General features: G+C 45.9%; 1 protein-coding gene across 1 annotated transcript in view; it reads left to right on the forward strand.

The window, feature by feature from the left end:
- The window catches only part of gpr4 (G protein-coupled receptor 4), a 33,768-nt gene that overhangs the window by 7,210 nt on the left and 3,963 nt on the right, over positions 1-22,595 (forward strand). Inside the window, exon 2 of the mRNA XM_079732219.1 lies at positions 21,270-22,493. Coding sequence (XP_079588345.1) covers positions 22,365-22,493 — 129 coding nt within the window. The 5' untranslated portion in view covers positions 21,270-22,364. The remainder of the gene's footprint in view (positions 1-21,269; positions 22,494-22,595) is intronic.

Genomic DNA, 22,595 nt, shown 5'->3' on the forward strand with positions numbered 1-22,595 from the left:
TAAAGTTGTTTAATGTAGCTCGAAATATATATATTAAAAAAAACATTTAAATTGTTGGGTGTCACCGCAGGCCACTGCCCCATCCTATCCTCTAGTCCCCTCCTCTACCCTCTCCTCTAGTCTCCTCCTGCTCTAGTCTCCTCTCCTCTCCTCTAGCCTCCTCCTGGTCTAGTCTCCTCTCCTCTCCTCTAGTCTCCTCCTGGTCTAGTCTCCTCTCCTCTCCTCTAGTCTGCTCCTGGTCTAGTCTCCTCTCCTCTAGTCTCCTCCTGGTCTAGTCTCCTCTACCCTCTCCTCTAGTCTTCTCCTGGTCTAGTCTCCTCTCCTCTCCTCTAGTCTCCTCCTGGTCTAGTCTTCTCTCCTCTCCTCTAGTCTCCTCCTGGTTTAATCTCCTCTCCTCCTGGTCTAGTCTCCTCTCCTCTAGTCTCCTCCTGGTCCAGTCTCCTCTAGTCTGCTCCTGGTCTAGTCTCCTCTACCCTCTCCTCTAGTCTTCTCCTGGTCTAGTCTCCTCTCCTCTCCTCTAGTCTCCTCCTGGTCTAGTCTTCTCTCCTCTCCTCTAGTCTCCTCCTGGTTTAATCTCCTCTCCTCCTGGTCTAGTCTCCTCTCCTCTAGTCTCCTCCTGGTCCACTCTCCTCTAGTCTCCTCCTGGTCTAGTCTCCTCTCCTTTCCACTAGTCTCCTCCTGGTATAGTCTCCTCTCCTTTCCTCTAGTCTCCTCCTGGTCTAGTCTCCTCTCCTCTAGTCTCCTCCTGGTCTAGTCTCCTCTCCTTTAGTCTCCTCCTGGTCTAGTCTCCTCTCCTTTCCTCTAGTCTCCTCCTGGTCTAGTCTCCTCTCCTTTCCACTAGTCTCCTCCTGGTCTAGTCTCCTCTCCTCTCCTCTCCTCTAGTCTCCTCCTGGTCTAGTCTCCTCTCCTCTCCTCTAGTCTCCTCCTGGTCTAGTCTCCTCTCCTCTCCTCTAGTCTGCTCCTGGTCTAGTCTCCTCTCCTCTAGTCTCCTCCTGGTCTAGTCTCCTCTCCTTTCCTCTAGTCTCCTCCTGGTCTAGTCTCCTCTCCTTTCCTCTAGTCTGCTCCTGGTCTAGTCTCCTCTCCTCTCCTCTAGTCTCCTCCTGGTCTAGTCTCCTTTCCTCTCCTCTAGTTTCCTCCTGGTTTAATCTCCTCTCCTCCTGGTCTAGTCTCCTCTCCTCTCCTCTAGTTTCCTCCTGGTCTAGTCTCCTCTCCTTTCCACTTGTCTCCTCCTGGTCTAGTCTCCTCTCCTTTCCTCTAGTCTCCTCCTGGTCTAGTCTCCTCTCCTCTAGTCTGCTCCTGGTCTAGTCTCCTCTCCTCTGCTCTAGTCTCCTCCTGGTCTAGTCTCCTCTCCTCTCCTCTAGTCTCCTCCTGGTCTAGTCTCCTCTCCTCTCCTCTAGTCTGCTCCTGGTCTAGTCTCCTCTCCTCTAGTCTCCTCCTGGTCTAGTCTCCTCTCCTTTCCTCTAGTCTGCTCCTGGTCTAGTCTCCTCTCCCCTCCTCTAGTCTCCTCCTGGTCTAGTCTCCTCTCCTCTCCTCTAGTCTCCTCCTGGTCTAGTCTCCTCTCCTCTAGTCTGCTCCTGGTCTAGTCTCCTCTCCTCTCTCCTCTCGTCTCCTTTGCTGTTTTCTCCACCTGTCTGCTCCGCACTTTCATTCATGTACTTTATTTTTTTTCATTTCTTTCTTCTTTGTTTATTTTTAAGACCACTTCTTGTTTTCTGGTGTCTCTCTTTCATTTCCCTCTCTTCTCTCCTTCTCCTTTCTGTGTCCAGCTTCTCCTTTCTGGCCTTGTGAAGTCTGTCTGCGGGAGTTTCACGTCAGTGAGAGCAGGACGTTACGGAGGAGATTGAGCAGACTTGAACTTTATCATGTCTTTACTGGTCAAGAGGTCATCAGCTATATCATTTTTTACTCAAGGCTTGAGTTTGACTCTTTCTGATTTTGATTTGATTTTGAATATCCATGATCATATAATTTTAATCAATGTTATGTTCCCCATACCTAATAATCATAGAGGGGGGATCCCTGCCCTAGCTGTACCATAGTACCACTACATCACATCTGCCGCCATCGGCTCACCTCACTTCAGGTTAGACCCGGCCCCCTAACGCGGGACTCTACCCAGCCACCAGAGATCCAATATAGAGTGGGAGGGGCCGGCCGTCACTGGTGGAGACGTGTGGGCGGAGCTTCAACCCTGGGTCAACATGTAGGTTTGTATCCCCACATGTCACGGCCATGTGTGTCTATCAGCCTCTAGAAATATAATCATATTCAGGATCATCTGTGACGAACAGTGCATTTTCTTCACCTCTCTTGATAAGAGATGAAAGGGTCAAACAGTTCAGCGGTGGAGCTGGTGCCTTAGGCTGTGCCATGTCACTCAGCATACTATAGAATCTACCAATCACAAGACTCAGAATAGACTTCACAAAATCCAACGGATGATGACAGGAGAGGAAGTAGCGGAGGAAATGGCCGCCGGCCACTCCCTGGCATCAAACCAGCATGCTGAAGTTCAATCCCACGTGTTGGTGCAACATGCGGGCACACACGAATGCACCGAAATGCACTTGTGTGTGTGTCTGTGTGGAAAAAGATACACACCATCACGGATATCATACGCACTGAGACACAATAAACACACAGACAGAGCCTCATATGTGCAACGATGCATGCAGCCACAGAGAACATAGACGCGCACACACGCTGCGACTTAATATTCTTAGAAATTATCAAATAATTGCGTTAAGAAATTATAATGGCAGGGATATTATTGTGTGTACATAAAGCAGTTGAACTAATATTACGTAACTACTATTTAGAAGACTACTAATACTAAGAAAACTACTATTACTACTACGATACTGCCACTATCATTAAAGGTAGTTTTTTCCAAAGGAGCTCAGTGAGTTCAGATACATTTAGCAGCAGTCAGCTACCACTAAGACACTACTAGGACTATGATGATACCACTATTATTTCTTACTATACTAATGCTAACTAACTAATACTTCCCTAGCTCTTGGTTTCTCACTCTTGCGGTTTCTCTCTCTCGCTTTCTCTCCCTCGCTCTCTCTCTCTCTCTGGCTTCCTCTCTCTCTGGCTTCCTCTCTCTCTCGGTTTCTCTCACTCATTCTCCGTATTCGTTGTTCATCTTTTTTTGACGTAGCGATCCGTCCTGATCTTATCAGAGATGAATTTAACCTGGGCCAATAAAACTGGTGGAGGGGAACCCGCCAGCAGAATGTGGCCCCTTTATTGAAGTCATTAATTCTCCCTGTAGGACCCTGGGCCCGGACCTTGGGGCGTTTGAAACAGATAGAGGTTTCCACGGCCACCCAGGCGTGAAATGAACAGTGAGCAGGGTTAAGTACCTGCTCTGTGAATTACATGCTGCCGGTGTTTCTTTGCTCAGCCCCCACCTCTTGTGGTTGGTTCTCTTCTGCTCCGTCAGCAGTGATTGCACTGGAAGGTAAGGGCTGGGATTTGCAGTTTTTTTCTGGAAACCCTTTCTGTGCAACCCCCCCAAACATATGTTTTTTACAGTATAAGGAGGACTATGTCAGACTGGTTCGAGCTGAGCTGAGCTGATCGATTTTCGGTTAGTGGTGTGTTGGATTGGAGTAAAAGATCTGTTGATCTGCTGCAGGGGAGAAGGCATGCGTGTTGGGGTAAATCATTGATCTGTCTCCATTAGATTGAATGCTCCTGGCATCCCTTAATATGATATCCTTTTACTGCCTGGACACATTTGAGATTGTAAAGTATTTTTGATGAGAACACGGACACACGGTCAGGTACTGACTTACCGAAACATAGTTACAATGGTCAAACCTTAACTGACAAACGCTTCACACCCTCCTCTTCATCACGTTTTCTCTTAACCCTCATACCCAAGATGTGATACATCTACGTTCTGAGAAGATCTATCAAACAAGCACTCCTAGAGGCTAGAACCTCAGTGCACCAAGATGTTCAGTCAAGAGCTCAGCTGAACTCAGACCCTTCTCTTATATCTGTCCAAATACGTCTGACTCAATGGATCAAGTGAAACACAATATCAGGATTGGGCTGAACAGAGGAGGGAATGGGAAGAGTATTGTGTATTGATCCCTTCAGCATTGACCATTACAGTCACATGCACACGCTGGTATCAGAGAGTACATAGATTACTATTGAGCAGATGCTTAGAACAGACCTCAGACCTGCCCTAGACAGGCTTTGCATCGGCAACAACAGCATTGTAGCTCGAATGTGATCGCTAAATCAAAGGAGGGCAGCCGTTCAGCCGGGCAGCAATTTTGCCAGTCAGCAATTCTCCCATTCTTAAGGGTTCGGAAGAGAGATTTAATGCTGCAGTGCTAACTCTCTACTCCTGATCCAACTCAGCAATGTTACAATCCCATACGGATTTGGAAGCCTGTCCCAATAACCCTCAATGCCGGCCTTCAACAGCCTCCCTGTACCACGAAGGGAGCCCGATCCACAGGCGCCAGAAGGCTACTGGTGGTTTGGCATTACAGTCTGAAAAATTCCTAATACAATTTCTCTAAAATGTGTTTATTGCAGGCCTTGCAATTATTATTATTTTTAAGGCTAAAAGATCAATAGTACTGAATCATTGGCTTTCTGCTCATATGTGGCCTCTTATGACCGTTTATAACTGAAGTTTACACCATTCAGTAAACAGCACATTTTTCCTGTCCAACCTTTTAATATATACAAGCACATTCTGATGGGTTTCCAGAAAGGAAATATTGACTTGCTCCATTCCAAAGGCATGCGTATTCCGGCGAAATGGCATATCTCTGCACAACACCAGCACGAGCAAAAAGCAACGCACAAACTAAGTCATATCTTCACAACACTTCAAACCGAAAAAACGTCTGACGTAGCGGGAATGTCTCAGAGAGACGCTGTTGACGGGATAACATCGGTGGACGTGTCTCAGTGCGAACGAGTGTTAGCTGCCTCCTTCTACGTTGTATTTTATCGAACTTGGACACTCTCTTGAGGTAGAGAAGTCAGGTTATGCTTATGTTATTTTCAAATGAACTAGAATTGATGTATACAGTCAGTCCAGGAGTGATGTGGATCACACTTGATACTCTTGGTGGTGTTCGGTACCTGCTCTGGTGTGCGCCTGGTTGTCACGTAGTCATTTCATGGGTTCCGATTTCATTACAACCCAGGGGACGAAAAACAAAAACGGCATTTCTTCAAGAGAATGATTTGGAGGGGACATCAATAATATCAAAAATATCATTACATGTATCGAATGATCTGTAACAGTCACACATCCATTGACACTATCTTGAAAAATATATGGATGAATCACATTTAGGCCATCACGACACACACCTTGCTAATTTACAGAGCCAAACACAGCTTTGACTGCAGCACCGATTGTTCTCTGAAAACAGGCATGGAGGAGTAACGTGCCAATCGTAGATGCAACGGTTCAGACTACTGAGCAGGATACATAGGGGGGGAATTGACAAAATCTTTTGTTGTGCTTATGTGTGAAGTATTTTAAAAGTGGAGTCGGCTTCTGTTAAATATATATATTTTTAATTACATATATTTAGTATTTTCTTTTATGGGGGGGGGGGCTGCATGTTTTTCAGAAGTCGGAGTGGATGCATCCCCCTGGAATCGCCGCCCATGAGTAATTTCTTGGTAAAGTCGCAAATCATCTGTCATAGTAACCTGCTCCGCCTCCTGAGAGAGATTCATGTCTTAGGGGGAAAGTCGTTGTGGTGGGGTAGGCTTGAGGCTCCACAGCCACAAGGGACGCACAACACAAGTCACACAACACTGCAACTGGCCCGCTGTGCAATGTGTCCTTATACACAACAAGAATCGTTACGCACCACAAGGATTACTATAAACACACACACACACACACACACACACACACACACACACACACACACACACACTCACTCACTCACTCACTCACTCACTCACTCACTCACTCACTCACTCACTCACTCACTCACTCACTCACTCACTCACTCACTCACTCACTCACTCACTCTCCCATTGTTGACTAAATAAGCTCTTTCTTTCTTTCTTTCTTTCTTTATTTTGATCGTTCTTCCTGTACACACTCCATTTGCACATACACACACACGCTTACACACATACACGCAAGACACACACAAAAATGTACACGCACATGTACACACACGTACGTAGTACACACACACACACACACACACACACACACACACACACACACACACACACACACACACACACACACACACACACACACACACACACACACACACACACTCACACCCTACATGTGGGGGCCTGGTTCGGGATGTGTTCTGGCCCTGACTCAGCCCGGTGGTGGGGACGGGGCCGTGTGACGAGGGGATGATTGCGGGGTGGTGAGCTGTGGTTATCAGCTCTTTGCTCCATGCTGCTGCGTTCTATTCCCCGTCCAGGCTGAGCTCTAACTGCAGAGGGATCACCTCTAACATGCACTGTGGAGCTCTGACTACATGGTGCAGCTGCAGGTGCAATAAGCACTCACACACGCACACACACCGGTAGACACACACACACACAGATAGACACACATACACTGATAGACACACACACACACACACACACACACATATACAGATAGATAAACACACACCCAGACACACAATGATAGACGGATAAACATAGACACATACACAGAAGACAGATAAACACAGACACAAACACACTCCCAGAAAGATAGACATACTCACACTTAAACACATATGCACATACGCAGACACACACAGATAGACGGCCAGACAGCAGACAGTCAGAGAGAGGGACACACACACACACACACACACACACACACACACACACACACACACACACACACACACACACACACACATATACATATACACACACACACATATACACACACACACACACACACACACACACACACACACACACACACACACACACACACACAAACACACACAGAAGGAGAACTGAGAATAACAACCATGTGTCATCACACGGATGATGGTCAGGAGCTCTGCTCTAAAAAGTCTCCACTCTTAAACTGAGAGGAGAGAGCAACTTCTCCAGCAGTAGAACAATGTGTTTGCGGAGGGCTGCTCCTCACATTTAACTGCGATTCATAACTAGGTACAGAGTTGAAATTTCAGTGGTGACAATATCATGGCTCTCCCTGTAATGCTTGCACAATACTATAAGGAAGGATGCAAGGGTTCAAGACTATTATTGACACCCTTACTGTTGCAACCATATTACTATAAGCACTGTGTACTGTATCGTCAACCGTCAACAAAGCCACTAACAGTGAGTTGAGAAGCATGTCATCAAGGAGCAGGGAGGGGGTTAAGGTATTTTGCTAAAGGATGCTTACAGGTTGACTGTGGACATCGGGGCTCGAATCCGGGACCTTTTGTGCTGCGAAGGGAACAACGAACCGTTGCCACTTCGCTACTCTGCACCAAAGCTTCTACCTGTGCTGCTTTTTCTCATACTTCTGTTTAGTAGCAGTTTGCTTTAACAATACGTAAGACATGTATCGAGCCATACTCCTGCTTCTCTACCACTGCACGGAAAGTGATGACAGACAACTGCCAACACGCACGTGTGCGCACACACACACGTACACGCACACGCACGCACATGCACACACACACACACACACACACACACACACAGGAGTTGGTGTCCATCCATCCAGGCCCTAACCTGTTTACAGGAGAGTCCCTACCGAGGGCCCTGGTGATCAGATTACATAGGAAGGTAGTTTGGAGCGGGGCAGACGGACAGGTATTAATAGAACACTCCTATCTCTGCCTGCCGTCCAATCGCACGCTCGATAGGCGGGCTGCTGACGAATGGCTTTGCGTCATATGAGTTTTTGATGCTGTTATGTTGATGGCTTTCGTTTGCCCGCTGTTGGCGGCCACTAATGCGCTTGAAATGGGAGCTGCGGTTAGTTTATCTGCAGATCAGAGTCGAAGCAAATGGCATGATAGCCTGTGATGTGTGGAACACAATGTTTCTTTGTGTAGGAATACACACTGTTTATGCTTGTTATATTAGCAGCTATACTTGTACATTTTGCTTTCTGATTCCTTCAGATCCTGTTCAACATGCAGCATGTTATGTGTGTGCTGAGAAACAACCACTTGTAAACCAGTTCTTCCTCCCTGCTCATTTGGGTTCACGCTTGGCCAAACACAAGGGTACCCATATTTTTCCAATGCCTGAACCGTTTCATTCTTCATTCACCTGAACAGTGTGTGTGTGTGTGTGTGTGTGTGTGTGTGTTTGGGTGTGTTGGCGTACATTTTTGTTTGTGTGTACAGAAACTTAATTACATTATGTCATATGAGCTCCTTAGAGTTGTGTGTGTGTGTGTGTGTGTGTGTGTGTGTGTGTGTGTGTGTGTGTGTGTGTGTGTGGTGGTCCTGTCTCTCTGCCAACCTTGTGCAGTAGAGGACCAGGAAGCATTTGAAATATGCCTTGACACGGTTCAGGTGTGGGTTTCAAAGTAGACTGCAGTAGACTGCTGAAAAAACCAGGACAGGAAGAGTAGTGGTAGGCAAAGCAGGGGTGTGACTCCTTCTGAGGTTTGATGGTTAGAGACAATACGGAGGAAACTGAGCTTCCTTCACAGTAAGATAAGTGTAACTAACGTCAGTCTCGAGAGGGAACACTGAACTGAGAACATTGAGTGCATCTTTTTATTCTGTCAAAGCTCTGCCTTAATGGGAAGCTTCTCCTGATTGGCTCTTGTGAGCTTACGCTATCTGACTCGTACAATGGCTGTTAATGGGGCCGTTAGTTGGGGAATTGAACTCATCCTGGAGTTAAATTCCGTTTCCATGAATACCGTCTGTCTGTTTGGGCAGTGGTCGCTGTACCAGGCCTTAGCCCTTGGTATGTGTAGTAGGAAGAGGTATCAAGGAACCCTGAGTCTATGTGACCATGAGCGTCGAGGTGCTCCTGAGCAAGACACCTCACCCTAACTGCTCCCATCGCCTTGTATGGTTGACTCTGTCGTCGGTGTGTGAATGTCTGTAATGCATCATTGTAAGTCACTTTGGATAAAAGCGTATGCTAAATGCCCTAAAATACAAAACGTAGATGTTGATAAAGTAGTGTGTTTGCGCTAACAACAGTACGTGTGTTAATAAAAGTCATGTACCATTGCATCTGTCCTTACTAGTACTGTGCGTGTGTGTGGCTAAGCATTCCAAGAGCCATGACATCTTCCCCACCCAAATCTGTAGCTAGTTAAGTATAGTTAAATGTGATGATGTGCAGCCAGCCGTAAACATATTGTTCTACCGCTGGACAAAGTGTCTCTGTGCTCTCGGTTCAACAGTGGAGGCTCTTCAGAGCAGAGCGATGTGTTCGCCCTGACGTCCGGCAGAGTGATCTGTGTCACTGGTGCCTGAACCATAGATATGAGGAAGGTATCATCTGTGAGTGAGTGTGCACGTGTTGATCTGTGAGTTGTTTCGTTTTGAGTCATGTTAGTGTGTATTTGTGTGTGTTGTATCTGTTTGATCAGTTCCTCTAAATGCATGTAAAGTATTAGTATTATTAACCGTCAATTCTACCAGCAACCTCCCCTCCTAGCTCCTTCACCATATTTTACTCCTTCTCCACTCTTTTCCTTTGGTCTCCCGGTTTCAGTCCTTATCTTCTCATAATCTCTCCCTACGACCACCTCTGCTCCTCCCATGTCCTCCCTTCCTCCCCTCCTCCTATTTATCGCTCCTCTCCGCTCCTCCCCCTTCTCCTCTCATATGTCACAGCCGTCTTCTCTATTCTTTCTCTATAAATCGATCCACACATCACGTCTCTCTCTCTCTCGCTCTTCACACACTCCCTCTCTGTCTTGCTCCCTCTCTCCATCTCTATTCCTCAGTCTCCCCCTCTCTCTCTCTGACTCTCCCTCACTCTGTTCCTCTCTATCATCCCCATCCCTCTCCTACTCTGTTTCTCTCTCTGTCTGTCTCACCATCTCTCTCTATCTCTTCCACTCGCTCTCTCTCGATGTCTCTCGATGTCCCTCTCTCGATGTCTCTCCAACTCTCTCTCAATGTCCCTCTCTCTCCCCTGTCCCCTATGTTTATTATGGCATACAGTTTTGTATTCGGACCCTGAGGGGCTTTTCCCACCAGATTTGGGGGGGGGGGAGGGGGGGGGGGGACTCACCCAGCAGAGCTTCCTCCCCTGTTTACAACTCTAATTTAAACACCCCCTGTCCTCTGGGATTCCTGTCACACACACACACACACACACACACACGCACACACATGCACACACACACACACACACACACACACACACACACACACACACACACACACACACACACACACACACACATGCACACGCACTCAGGACAGAGACAGGATGGAGGCCTTCTGTCGCCACGGTGACAGTTGGGAGCAGTTAGTGGCGGTTGGGAACTCTCCACTCAGTGTTAACTATCACCAGCGCTCTCTTCTTGTTAGCTAGGTGACTCTAGCTGAGTGGCTTAAGCTGAAATCTACCCAGAATGCAACTATTACCTAGAAAGCAATACTGTACGATAGGTCTTTGTGTGTGTGTGTTTGTGTGTGCTTGTTTGTGTTTGTGTTTGTGCGTGCACGCGCGCGCGCGAGAGTATGTTCTCGGTTTATGCTTGCCTTTAAATTCTACGTTTCTCTGGATACATTTTATCAGCCAATCTGTCTTTTTTTAATCTCCCCACTTGGTGGCCGAGCCAAGCGGCCGTAATGCACCCTGATCCGGTCCTTGAGATCGTCTTCTGGATGGACCTAACGGCCCTGGGCTCTTCACAAGTGGAGTGCAGCTGCAGCCTTTGGGGTTGTGTTTTCAGCACATCTGTCCAGCTAAAGGCCCTGAGAAAAAGATTACTTACATTAAGAGGGTTCTTATGGTCCAAGGTCAGGTCTATTAAGAGGGCACTTCACCTCCGTTGTGTGTGTGTCTGTATGTATGTGTGTATGTGTGTGTGTGCGTGTGTGTGTGTGTGAGTTTACATGTGCTGATTAAGTGTGACATGTGCAGATACATGGACCCACAAGTAGATAAGCGAGATATCGAATTGCGCACACTAAGCTTGTATGTTTACATTAATCTCTTTACGCTCTATGTTCAGAATAATATTTATCACAGATTCATTTCCTGGCAGTTATAGCTCATTGAGAGTTGCCTATCTTTGCACAGAAACTTGTGGAGCTTGAACTTTGTGTTATCAAAACCCTGTGTTGACTCTGCGACTACAGCATGTAATGCAAGACGTGTTAAATGGATCGGTAAACCAAGATGTCCTTGATAAGTCAAGCACATGAAGTCATGTTGAAACGTTTTGTTGAGGAGAGCTACTTTTGTTACTTGTTTTTCGTTGAGGTAAATCATTGTGTAGCCGTTTTCAGTAAACCTATTTTAGAGATCTTCTTTCTTAATTTATTTTCTCCACTTTGTGAGGTAAAACTCAGAGTTCACTGAAAGCTACGAAGCGGCGAGTAGTATTCCTCAAACAGGTTGTGCTCTGTGCATCACACATCAGCTTGAGTAGCTCACACTATTGAACAAGCATGATCTCAGTGTCCGTCGAATTAGCTGAGTTCTAGGGATCGACCGAAATGGATTTTTTTGGGGCGATAATGATTTTCTTTCATCAGCCTTACCTGATGACCAATACGCCGATGACCGATACGCTGATACCGATTTACTTGAGCCGATATTTGGAGCCAATACTGCTTTTGCTACTTCAGTATCCATCGTAAAAATGACACAATGATGATAACAAATGTTACAAGTCTCCAATTTAAAAAAAAACGGCCGGTGCCGACACACGAAAAAACGCAAAAATCGGGTGATAATATCGGCCGGCCGATATATTGGTCCATCACTACTGAGTTCTGCTGTGAGCGTTAGGATGTGAAGCTGACCCAGACGCGAACAGCTGCCTGCAGGATTCCTCCATCAATAGCCAGCGTTTATGCTACCGCTAACACGTTAGAAAAGTATGGCAAGGCATTGGGGACAAATAATGTGGGTCACAATGAACATGAAGTGGGCCAAAGCAGCAGTAAGTTAAGTTCTAGGGAACAGTTTAAGTTGTACATCTGCTGACTTTTTCTCATGAGCAGTACAAGGGAAACTATAAAGTAGGCCTACTTCGTTAAATCATGGAGGAAACAAATAAGGCAACCAAATATTTGGAAAGCAGATGTTATCAGAACACTAAAACGATTCATTGGGAAAATGTATTTTGATCGATATAATTATTATATATTGTACAATTTTCTGTGAATGAACCATGAATCAACAAATAATTTCCTTTATTTTATTTCATCTTATTAACCTGTCATCGGAAAACCGTCAAGACTAAGTTGGCGGTGGTGGTTCCCATGCTAGCATGTTTAAAGAGTGATTAATGGGTGATGTTAGCTTAGCTGTTGTTCTGATGTGTCCCCGGACGTCCCGTCCTCACTGAAGTTAGCAGATCTCTGGAGAGTCCTGACGCTCTGTGGCGAGGGCTCTTCAACCAAGAGGCCCTCTCCTGGGACGCGACCAGACATCATGACATGATGGATGTTTACCGCCGCTCCAAAGTACACAAACACCACGGGCCAGGGGTCGCAGTAATGATTTCTGCAGATGAGTTCCTATTTGTATTGATTTAATGAGGATTGTATCTAGCTATGATTATTTATATAATTCCTTTATTTAATAATGCAGCCCTCTCTGTCTCTCATTCTCTCTCCCTTCTCTCTCACTCTGTCTCTCGCTCTTTCTCTCTTTCTCTCTAGCCTGCAACACTCTTTTGTCCTATTTTTTACTCTTTAAAGAGGGGGTTGGGTTAAAGTCATATCCTCATAAGGTATTGAGTTATTGATTATGCTATAAAGAAATCCAATAAGCATGGTCTTTAACAACGGGAAAAATACACATCACACCCAAGGTCCTGAATTAGCGTTTGTGGTCGGGAAGCAGCCAAGAAAAAAACTAAGATTTGCATTTCTGAGGGCGATAAGCTGATGGCTCCAGACGTTCAGACTGGTTCAAGAAGAGACAGTTATCAGAACCAGTATGACCAGTGCGACCCAGTTCACTGCAGGCTCTGACATCACACAGGAAGTTCTCAGCCCGTGGATGTGCTCGCAGTGACCGCACCGGGCCGTCTCCCCAAAGCACACAGCTGGCCGCTGATTACAATGGCTACCGAGGAAACGCCAAGCCTGCTTATTTATTCATTCCCCAGCACACGTTAATCAGCTGGCCCCTTCACCGACTGGGATGCCGACAGGGGGGCCCTGCCCCGGGACGAACCCAGGGACCGCAGGCCCCCCCGTGCAGTGCACACACTCACACACATACAGTGTACAAACACACACACACACACACACACACAGACATACAGTGTACAAACACACACACACACACACACACACACAGACATACAGTGTACACACATACATTGTACAAACACACGCACGCACGCACGCACGCACGCACGCACGCACACACACACATACAGTGTACAAACATACAGTGTACACACACACACACACATACAGTGTACACACATACAGTGTACACACACACACACACACACAGACATACAGTGTACACACATACAGTGTACAAACACACACACACACACACACACACACACACACACACACACACACATACAGTGTACACACATACAGTGTAAACACATGCACACATACGGTGTACAAACACACACACACACATACACACACACACAGTGTACACACATACAGTGTACACACACACACATACAGTATACAAACACACACACACACACATACAGTGTACACACATACACACATACACACACACACACACATGCACATATGCAGTGCTCACACACACCCTCACTCAACTACACAGTGTTCACTCACACACACATAAAACACACACACACATACACAAACACACGTACAGACACACAAACACACACACACACACACTGTACACAAACTATGCACACATACAGTTCATATGTTTTCATGGACAGACATATATAGAACAACCATACAAAATATTAAATGCATATAAACGACTTACACATATACATATCATAAATGTAGGATTTGTTATCCATCCATTTGAAATTGAGCAGGCTGTTTTATTAATGTATCCTGTTAAACGTCACCGATTCCTTGCTTTTGAATTATATTTGTCAATCTGTCCCTGCTTTGTCTGCGTTAGGGTTACGCGTGCGGTTCTAATTTCCCAGGGAGAAGAGCCCTGTATCTTCATGTCCCATCTAAACACCTTGGTGGCAGGCGAGCCCTCACATCTCCCAGATCCCTGTGTGCTCTCCCATTCCACACCCACACGTTGAGCACAGGCCAGCCCGCCGTCCAAGCCCATCAGGTGTTCGGTGTTATGAACGCATTACAAGACCTGGTGTCCGATGATGGGAGAGAGAGAGAGAGAGAGAGAGAGAGAGAGAGAGAGAGAGAGAGAGAGAGAGAGAGAGAGAGAGAGAGAGAGAGAGAGAGAGAGAGAGAGAGAGAGAGAGAGAGAGAGAGAGAGAGAGAGAGAGAGAGAGAGTGAAAGTGGGTATTTTAAGGCGCAGTCAAAACAGTCTACTTCTGGACCTGTTTGTGTGTGTGCGTGCATGTATATGAATATGTAAGAGTGCATGTGTGTATGTGCGCACGTCTACAATAGAGGCCTAAATCAACCTGTTCTTTCCGTCCGGTGTACCCCAGCAGCGTCTGATGTATCGCCAGGTTATTAAAAGGTCAAGGAAGCCAGACACACACACACACACACACACACACACACACACACACACACACACACACACACACACACACACACATTTGATTCACTTCCTGAAATGTTCCACAGCTGTGTCCTGCTGTATTTAACAGACTTTCGCTCATAATACATACTACATGTGACTCACCACCAGCTATACTGACCAGATACCGACGGACACTCGCCAGATATTATCCGCCAGGAAAATACCTTTATGGATTGATGGATGAAAGATGGATGGAATAACATGGATGGATGAATGGACGGACGGATGACATTAACAGGCAGATGGATTCAAAAGCGACTAGATTGCTGGCCCCCCCTGATGGTCTGACACAAGGTTTTCCTTGCATGCGTTTTAAGGTAACACAGGCCCCTCAGTGATCCCGGCGGTCCATGTACGTCATGTAAACTGCTTATCAGGCAACGCCACAAACAACTTACTGATTCAACACTTAGGCACAATGGCATCGAAACAGTGAAAAGTTAAATTAATTAAAAGGCAATTACATACTGTGCTGACCATGTTGCACTAGAAATAGAATTTGAGATCATTTTTGACATCTTTTAAAATAGATGAATCTACAGACACACAAACACACACACACACACACACACTGTACACAAACTATACACACATACAGTTCATATGTTTTCATGGACAGACATATATAGAACAACCATACAAAATATTAAATGCATATAAACGACTTACACATATACATATCATAAATGTAGGATTTGTTATCCATCCATTTGAAATTGAGCAGGCTGTTTGATTAATGTATCCTGTTAAACGTTACCAATTCCTTGCTTTTGAATTATATTTGTCAATCTGTCCCTGCTTTTCGAAACAGCGAAAAGTTAAACATTAATTAAAAGGCAGTTACATACTGTGCTGACCATGTTGCATTAGAAATTTGAGATCATTTTTGACATCTTCTAAAATAGATTAATCTACAGGCATCCCGGCAGGAGCTAGTTGTTGTGTGGTCAGAACATTTATAAGATACATTTCATCACATCGGTGATTTGATCTAAGTTTAGCTGTAAAGTAGGATATTGATATGTTTAGGTCCTCTCATGACCATGTAGCATGTATAGTTTCTGTTACCACCAAAAACAGACTCAACAAAAGAAAATATGCCAGCAAATATCTCATGTGTTATTTGGTGGGCTCTAAGGAAGCCAAAAGCCTTAAAAGTCAATGTATTTCCATTTTTGGTATTGGCATCTGTTTGGAAGGTCACATAATTATTTGGAAAAAAGCATTAATGCAGAAAATTACCAAGTAGGCTGTCAAGATATATTTAAAACCAATGAAATAACACCGTAGGGAGAACTCAGCTGATTCAACCAGTACCAGAGTTTCTGCTGAGAAAGGAGGCCGGACTCGTTTCAAACCAGCAGCCAATGACAACGCTGGTCTCCAAATGTTCAAATAGTCCAAACCCTAAATAGTTTGGGATTGACATGTTAATGTTAAGGTGTTTCAACAATGTCTACTCTTTGTACATTGTACAACATGTTGCATTTGATGCCTCACTTGGGGCCTTAGGGGGAGTCTTTTGCTCATTAATACCAAGGCAAAGTGAGAAAGCAGACATGAAGGGCTTAGTCAGTCTGTTCCTGACACTCGGAACAGACTTGATGCTTTAAAAGTTCACATCTTCACAAAATTCCTTGTCTTCTGCCCATCAGCCATAGTCCATTGGCCTTTTGTGTGTCTGTATGAATCTGTGCGTGTGTCTGTGTGTGTATTCCATATGTTTGTACTTGACAAAAACCAGACATCTGGACACCCTATGAATTCCATACACAAACAAAGTGAAGCTGAGTCAACAGATGTGTGCTACATTATGACAGAAACGTCCTCTGCGATACCAGCACTGGGAAATGGTTGCCATTCCCACGGGTGTCCAATGCGCTTCAGTTTTATTTTGGATATTTTCATTTCCATAAAGATGTTGTTTGACTAGAAGCTGTTAGCTTTTGAGGCTAATCCCTCTTGGTATTCTGGTAAAAAAAGATTTTACTAATCTAAACCCCTATTTTTTTTACCTTTCACAAGCACAAAAGTGAAAGGTTTTAAATTAATATAAATGATGTATATGCATGTTATTTGTTGTGGACATGTAAATAAATGTGTGGTTCAAATATTAAGTTGAGTGAAAAAAACAAAAACTCGTGATTTTGTCTTCCATTGTGAAGATATACTGAACTTGTCTGTGAGTATTCCAATTGTTATTGATTGTATTGAGGTGGATTCTTTTTTACTCTGTCCGTAGCCAATAATAAAACAACAAAAAAATACATTATTTTCCTACATATTTTCCCAAGTACCCCCTGAAATCTTTCAAAGCACCCTTGGTTTACCCCAATATGAGAAACACTGTTTTAGGGAAACAGCTTGACCCCTTTAATGACTCAGTGTGAATGTAATGAGTACATGCGGATGTATACTTCTCAGTACTGGAGCTGTCAGGTTTGATGGACGAGAAGAGCGAAGCTGTGTGTGTGTGTGTGTGTGTGTGTGTGTGTGTGTGTGTGTGTGTGTGTGTGTGTGTGTGTGTGTGTGTGTGTGTGTGTGTGTGTGTGTGTGTGTGTGCCTGTGCCTGTGTGTGTGTGTGTGTGTGTATTTGTGTGTGTGTATGTGTCTGTGTGTTTTTTTGTGTGTGTGTGTGTGTTTGTAATTGAAGGGATACACATATTTTGTAAACTTACTACAACCATAAATCAACATCTCATTATAGATGTAAACCCATGGATTGGGGGAGAGGATGTTGATTACCTTTGTAGGAATCCAAACATTAAGAGATAGCAGTCTTAGAAGTCCTAAAAGGTCTTTGTCTTTGTGTTGTGTTTCCTGTTTTTGTTGTTGCCAAAAGTCCTAAATGAAAAGGACCAACACACAAATGCCTAATTTAGTCTCCTGCTCATTTGCTTGGTCTATGAGATGAGGTCATTCTTTCTTCTTTCCAAAGTGCTTTTCATATTTTTTATGTAAAGCACATGTGTTGTGCTGCAGGGCTCAAATTTGCATACAGGGAAGACATTGCACACGCCGGCCTGTTTCTCCTCTTCTGGTACCTCAACCTTGCTAAACACTGTTTAAGAGGGAGATAAAATACAACAGCCCCAAATGAATACCAAATACGGACTCCCAAAACAAATCTGTGATTGGCTTTGGTTTGCGGAATCCAACCCTCCAAGACTTTGTTTATGTTGTTTTTTATGTTCTGTTTGTCTTTTGGTTTTCCACATCGCTGAATAAAAATTCTAAAAGGCGATACTTCTTAGCAAAAGAAGTGTGTGTGTGTGTGGGGGGGGGGGGGGGGGGTCGGTCTAGTAGTGGCTAGCGACTTCCATTTAATGGTTAGTGACTTTTAGCAGAGCCCGTCTACGGAAGCGTTCGCACTCTCTATTGAGCCTCATTGTATCAAACTTGATTGCAGTTCCATTAGAATTCCACTGGGTGTGATCGCATGAGTACAGGTTGAATGGGGGTCTATGGGGCTAGACGGCTAAATGTATCTCTTTCACCTGCTTGTCGTTGAAATATCACAGATTTAATTGTAGATTCCGCAAGTTATATATATATATATATTGAACATGCGGAACCGTTGGGCCGTTGTTGGCCATACACGCTAGCATTTTGCTAATGGGTGCTGATTGGTCAGGGATGGACTTGCGACTGATTACGACCAAAGACTCCCTAGATGGATGGATGGACTAGCAACTTCCAGCTAGTGACTTCCAGCTAGTGATTAGTGACATCCAGCTAGTGACTTGTGACTTCCAGCTAGTGGCTAGTGAGTTCCAGCTATTGGCTAGTGACTTTAAGCTAGTAGCTAGTGACTTCCAGCTAGTGGTAAGTGAGTTCCAGCTAGTGACTTGTGACTTCCAACTAGTGGCTAGTGACTTCCAGCTAGTGGCTAGTGACTTCCAGCTAGTGGCTAGTGAGTTCCAACAAGTGGTTAGTGACTTCCAACTAGTGGCTAGTGACTTCCAGCTAGTGGCTAGTGAGTTCCAACTAGTGGTTAGTGACTTCCAACTAGTGGCTAGTGACTTCCAACTAGTGGCTAGTGACTTCCAACAAGTGGCAAGTGACTTCTAGCTAGTGGCTAGTGAATTCTCAAATGTTCCCCGGATTCTTGAAGGCCTCCTTGAGAAAGATGCTCAAACCCCTTCCCGCTCCTTAAGGACCTGGATCTCAACCGTGGGTTGGAGATTGCTCACCAAATGCTAACGCTCACTAACCGCTCCCTAACCCCTCAGCACACGCTCCAACCGCTCGGCACGCTCACCCGGCCCTCGGCAGCAAGCGAGACGCGATAAGGACTCAGCGATAGCCATCTGGGGTGTCACGTAACATACCACCCAGTAGGACGGCAGAACCACTTTACTCTCGCTCGGTCGCATCCGATATGGATCTCCGGCTTGTGTTGTGTTTATAGTGGGGTGGGTGCGTGGGTACTCTATTAACAGGAAGCTTTCTGGAGATGTGTCAGTGAATTATTCACACCGCTGCTTGAGGATTAGTTGGGGAAATTGAACCTTGGAGATATAAATATCTTGTCTTGCTCTCTTTTTAGCATTAAGGAGCTGATATTGTTATTTAAGAATATGTAACATATATTTCTAAAGTTTTTGGTAGCCTACATATTAGAGTATCATTTAGGCTAGTACATGGGTATAGCAGTTGTGACAACATTTATTATTAATAATCCTTTCCTTGGATTAATAACATCATCTCAATGAACCTGTTCTAGGCCTAGTTCTGCTCTGACAAGAGGTCTGTGTTGCGTTGCCTACATTGCAGGCATTAAATGTGTGCAGTGTGATTAAGAGGCGCGGACAGAAAATGTCAGTGAACAATGGCTAAGAGTCATACCCATTAATTCATTACACCTCCCCCCCTCCCACAATTCCTCCAGTTTCTGCTACCATATGGCCGGCAGATACTTTGAATTCCTGCTGCTGCCATGACCGTCCCCGGTAAAGCAGCCATTCTCCGGTGAACAATAGTAGGCTACGGAGTGTGCAGATAAGATAGTGTGTGTTGATGTTGTTGTGCAAACAGGACCAGTGACCGTAGAGGGAAAAAGACGAAATGGCAGATAAACCAGTTATGAAGCCACATACCAACATCAGAGTTTCCTCTTCTTATGAACTCCTTGTGTGTGTGTGTGTGTGTGTGTGTGTGTGTGTGTGTGTATTGTACAAGTTGCTTCTACTTGCAAACAGATGTGGAGAGACGAGAGGCTGAAGATTGAATATCGGTCAACTGTGCGTTACTGTAAATGTTCTCATTTTCTATTCAAAAAGGACTCCCAGGGAATGAGTTGATTGATACATTCCCCGGGTCACTAGCTGAACCGAGTCATTTCCCCGGGCGCTGCACTGTGGCTGCCACTGCTCCGGGTGTGCCGGTGTGACCTGTGTGTGGAGGAGTGACCTCTGATAAGGTCACTCCTCTGTCTGTCTGTGTGAGTGTGTGCAAGTGTGTACGTATTCACCGGCTCCCGGATGGGTCAAAAAGCGGAGGAATAATTTTTCCTAAAAGGGACAATAGAAGATAACCTAACCTTACCTAACCTAACTTACCTAACATGGATGAACAGGTGTAGGTGAGGCGTGTTGTTCTAGGATGCCTGTAGGTAGGCTGGCAGCCACTGGGTATCCAACGGGTTCCTTCCCCACAAGGAACCCCCTTCATCCCTTCACTACCGTGCTCTGTCGCTTCTGCTCACAATCACTGGTCCAAATACCTGGCTTGAACCAAAAACGGCATTTCTATCGTAGATCCTATGTATTTCGTATATCATATGATATTTATGTCATGACATAAATCAGGGTATGTCCCAACAGTCAGCAGCTTTGCACATTTGGCTGAATAAAGATTATGCTATTTACTGCACTTCTTGATGGATACTTTCTGTGACTTTTATAGTCATCCAGAGAGACGTTGTGTGAGTAGAGAACTGTGCATGTTGTGGATCTGGTACCACTGCCAATTTGCAAAGGGTATGTTCTGTACATGAGAGTCTTTGTGATTTGACAATAAGTAAGTCTCTGAGACAAATTGCAGTCCTTGCACTTATTAAATCAAATGTTTTAAGTGCTTTCTCTCTTGCCCTTTCTCTCCCGCTCTCTCTCTCTCTCTATAACTGTTTGTCCTGTGCTGATCCTTCACTCGCTGACTGATCCCAGGCCCCGGTCTCCCTTGTGTTATACCTCGTCCGTCACTGTTCGGCCTCTCTCGCCCTCCGTTCTCACTCTTTCCCAATTGAACACATCTTTTGCTCACTCTCAGTCCTTTTTAGACGTTCCCTCTCTTATGTACTCTCTCCACTACTTTCGAACCAGGAATCTAACTCCATATTTTGTCTTCGCATTCTAACCCTCTCTCTCTCTCTCTCTCTCTCTCTCTCTCTCTCTCTCTCTCTCTCCAGATGAGCATGCTCCTGGTTAAAGGGCGTGGCCTCAAGGCTGCAGGAAACCTCCTGGTCGTCCATCAGGTCCCGTTCAGGGCTGCACCTGCACTGAGACCGCCCCACAAACTGTAAAGGAGCAAGAGATAACCCTCAACACACACACACACACACACACACACACACACACACACACACACACACACACACACACACTAACACACACACACACACACACACACACACTAACACACTCACACAGCCTACCAAACAAGTGAACACACACAATCAGTGAGTCTCCTCGTCTCTCACAATCCCCCCAACACGACGCCCCTCAAACCCTGAGCCCCCCTGTCCACACGTACCGGGTCAGATCCCGTCCCACCCCATGGAGGCGCGTGTGTACGGGCTGCCCCCGCGGCCCGCGGCCCGCTGTGAGAGAGATTGATGAGCCGGCGCTCAGAGCGAGAGCAGGGCTGCTGGCGTGTTGATAACGCCGCTCTCCTTCCCCCAGCTGTTTAGATCCCCTCCTTAGCAGGAGGAAGAGAGGCTCTGTCCTCCCTAACGCCCCCTCACAGAGACACACACGGGGGGGGATCAGGAGCCTGCAGACTGACAGAGAGAGAGGGAGACAGACACAGGCACAGGCGGTCGGACGGACACAGGCGGTAAGGCGGACGGACAGAGCGAGCGATGTAGAGAGACAGCCAGACAGAGAGAGCGACAGAAGGAGGTACAGAGACGGACAGAGAGACAAACAACCAGAGACAGACGGCGAGAGGGAGGGAGAGTGTCAGACTGACAGACAGGGCCGACAGACAGTGTGAGGTTTTTAACACAACCATGAACGGTCCTCTGCCTAGCCTCAGCCCTGGACACGACAACGCTGCCGTCTTGATCCGGCGTCTCCCTGCGACGCCCGCCTTAGAACGAAGACCGGCAGGTGGTTCAGGTGACCACCGGACCGCGAACCAACCGAAACCTGCCAGGAATGCGCAGAGCTGAGAGTAACTTGGCAACCTAAATAAACTCTGGAGAGAAAGAAAACGGTCGCACGCAAACAAATACGCCTACACACACACTTTGTATGCATCGATCTGACGCACAGCAAGGACAATGTGCAACATCTCGTTCTGTGAAGTGGACAGCAAGGTGGACCAGTACTTCCAGCCCACCCTCTACATCATCGTCATCGTCCTGGGCCTCCCCACCAACTGCATGGCCCTGTGGGCTGCGTACATGCAGGTGAGACACTCGCACGTACGCACGCACACACACACTCACACGCAAGGGCGCATACGCACACTGGCACACTCACTCACTTACTCACGCACGAACCACACACAC

The sequence above is a fragment of the Pollachius pollachius genome (assembly GCF_949987615.1).
Source record: "Pollachius pollachius genome assembly, chromosome: 3".
In the NCBI taxonomy this organism is placed as follows: domain Eukaryota; kingdom Metazoa; phylum Chordata; class Actinopteri; order Gadiformes; family Gadidae; genus Pollachius; species Pollachius pollachius.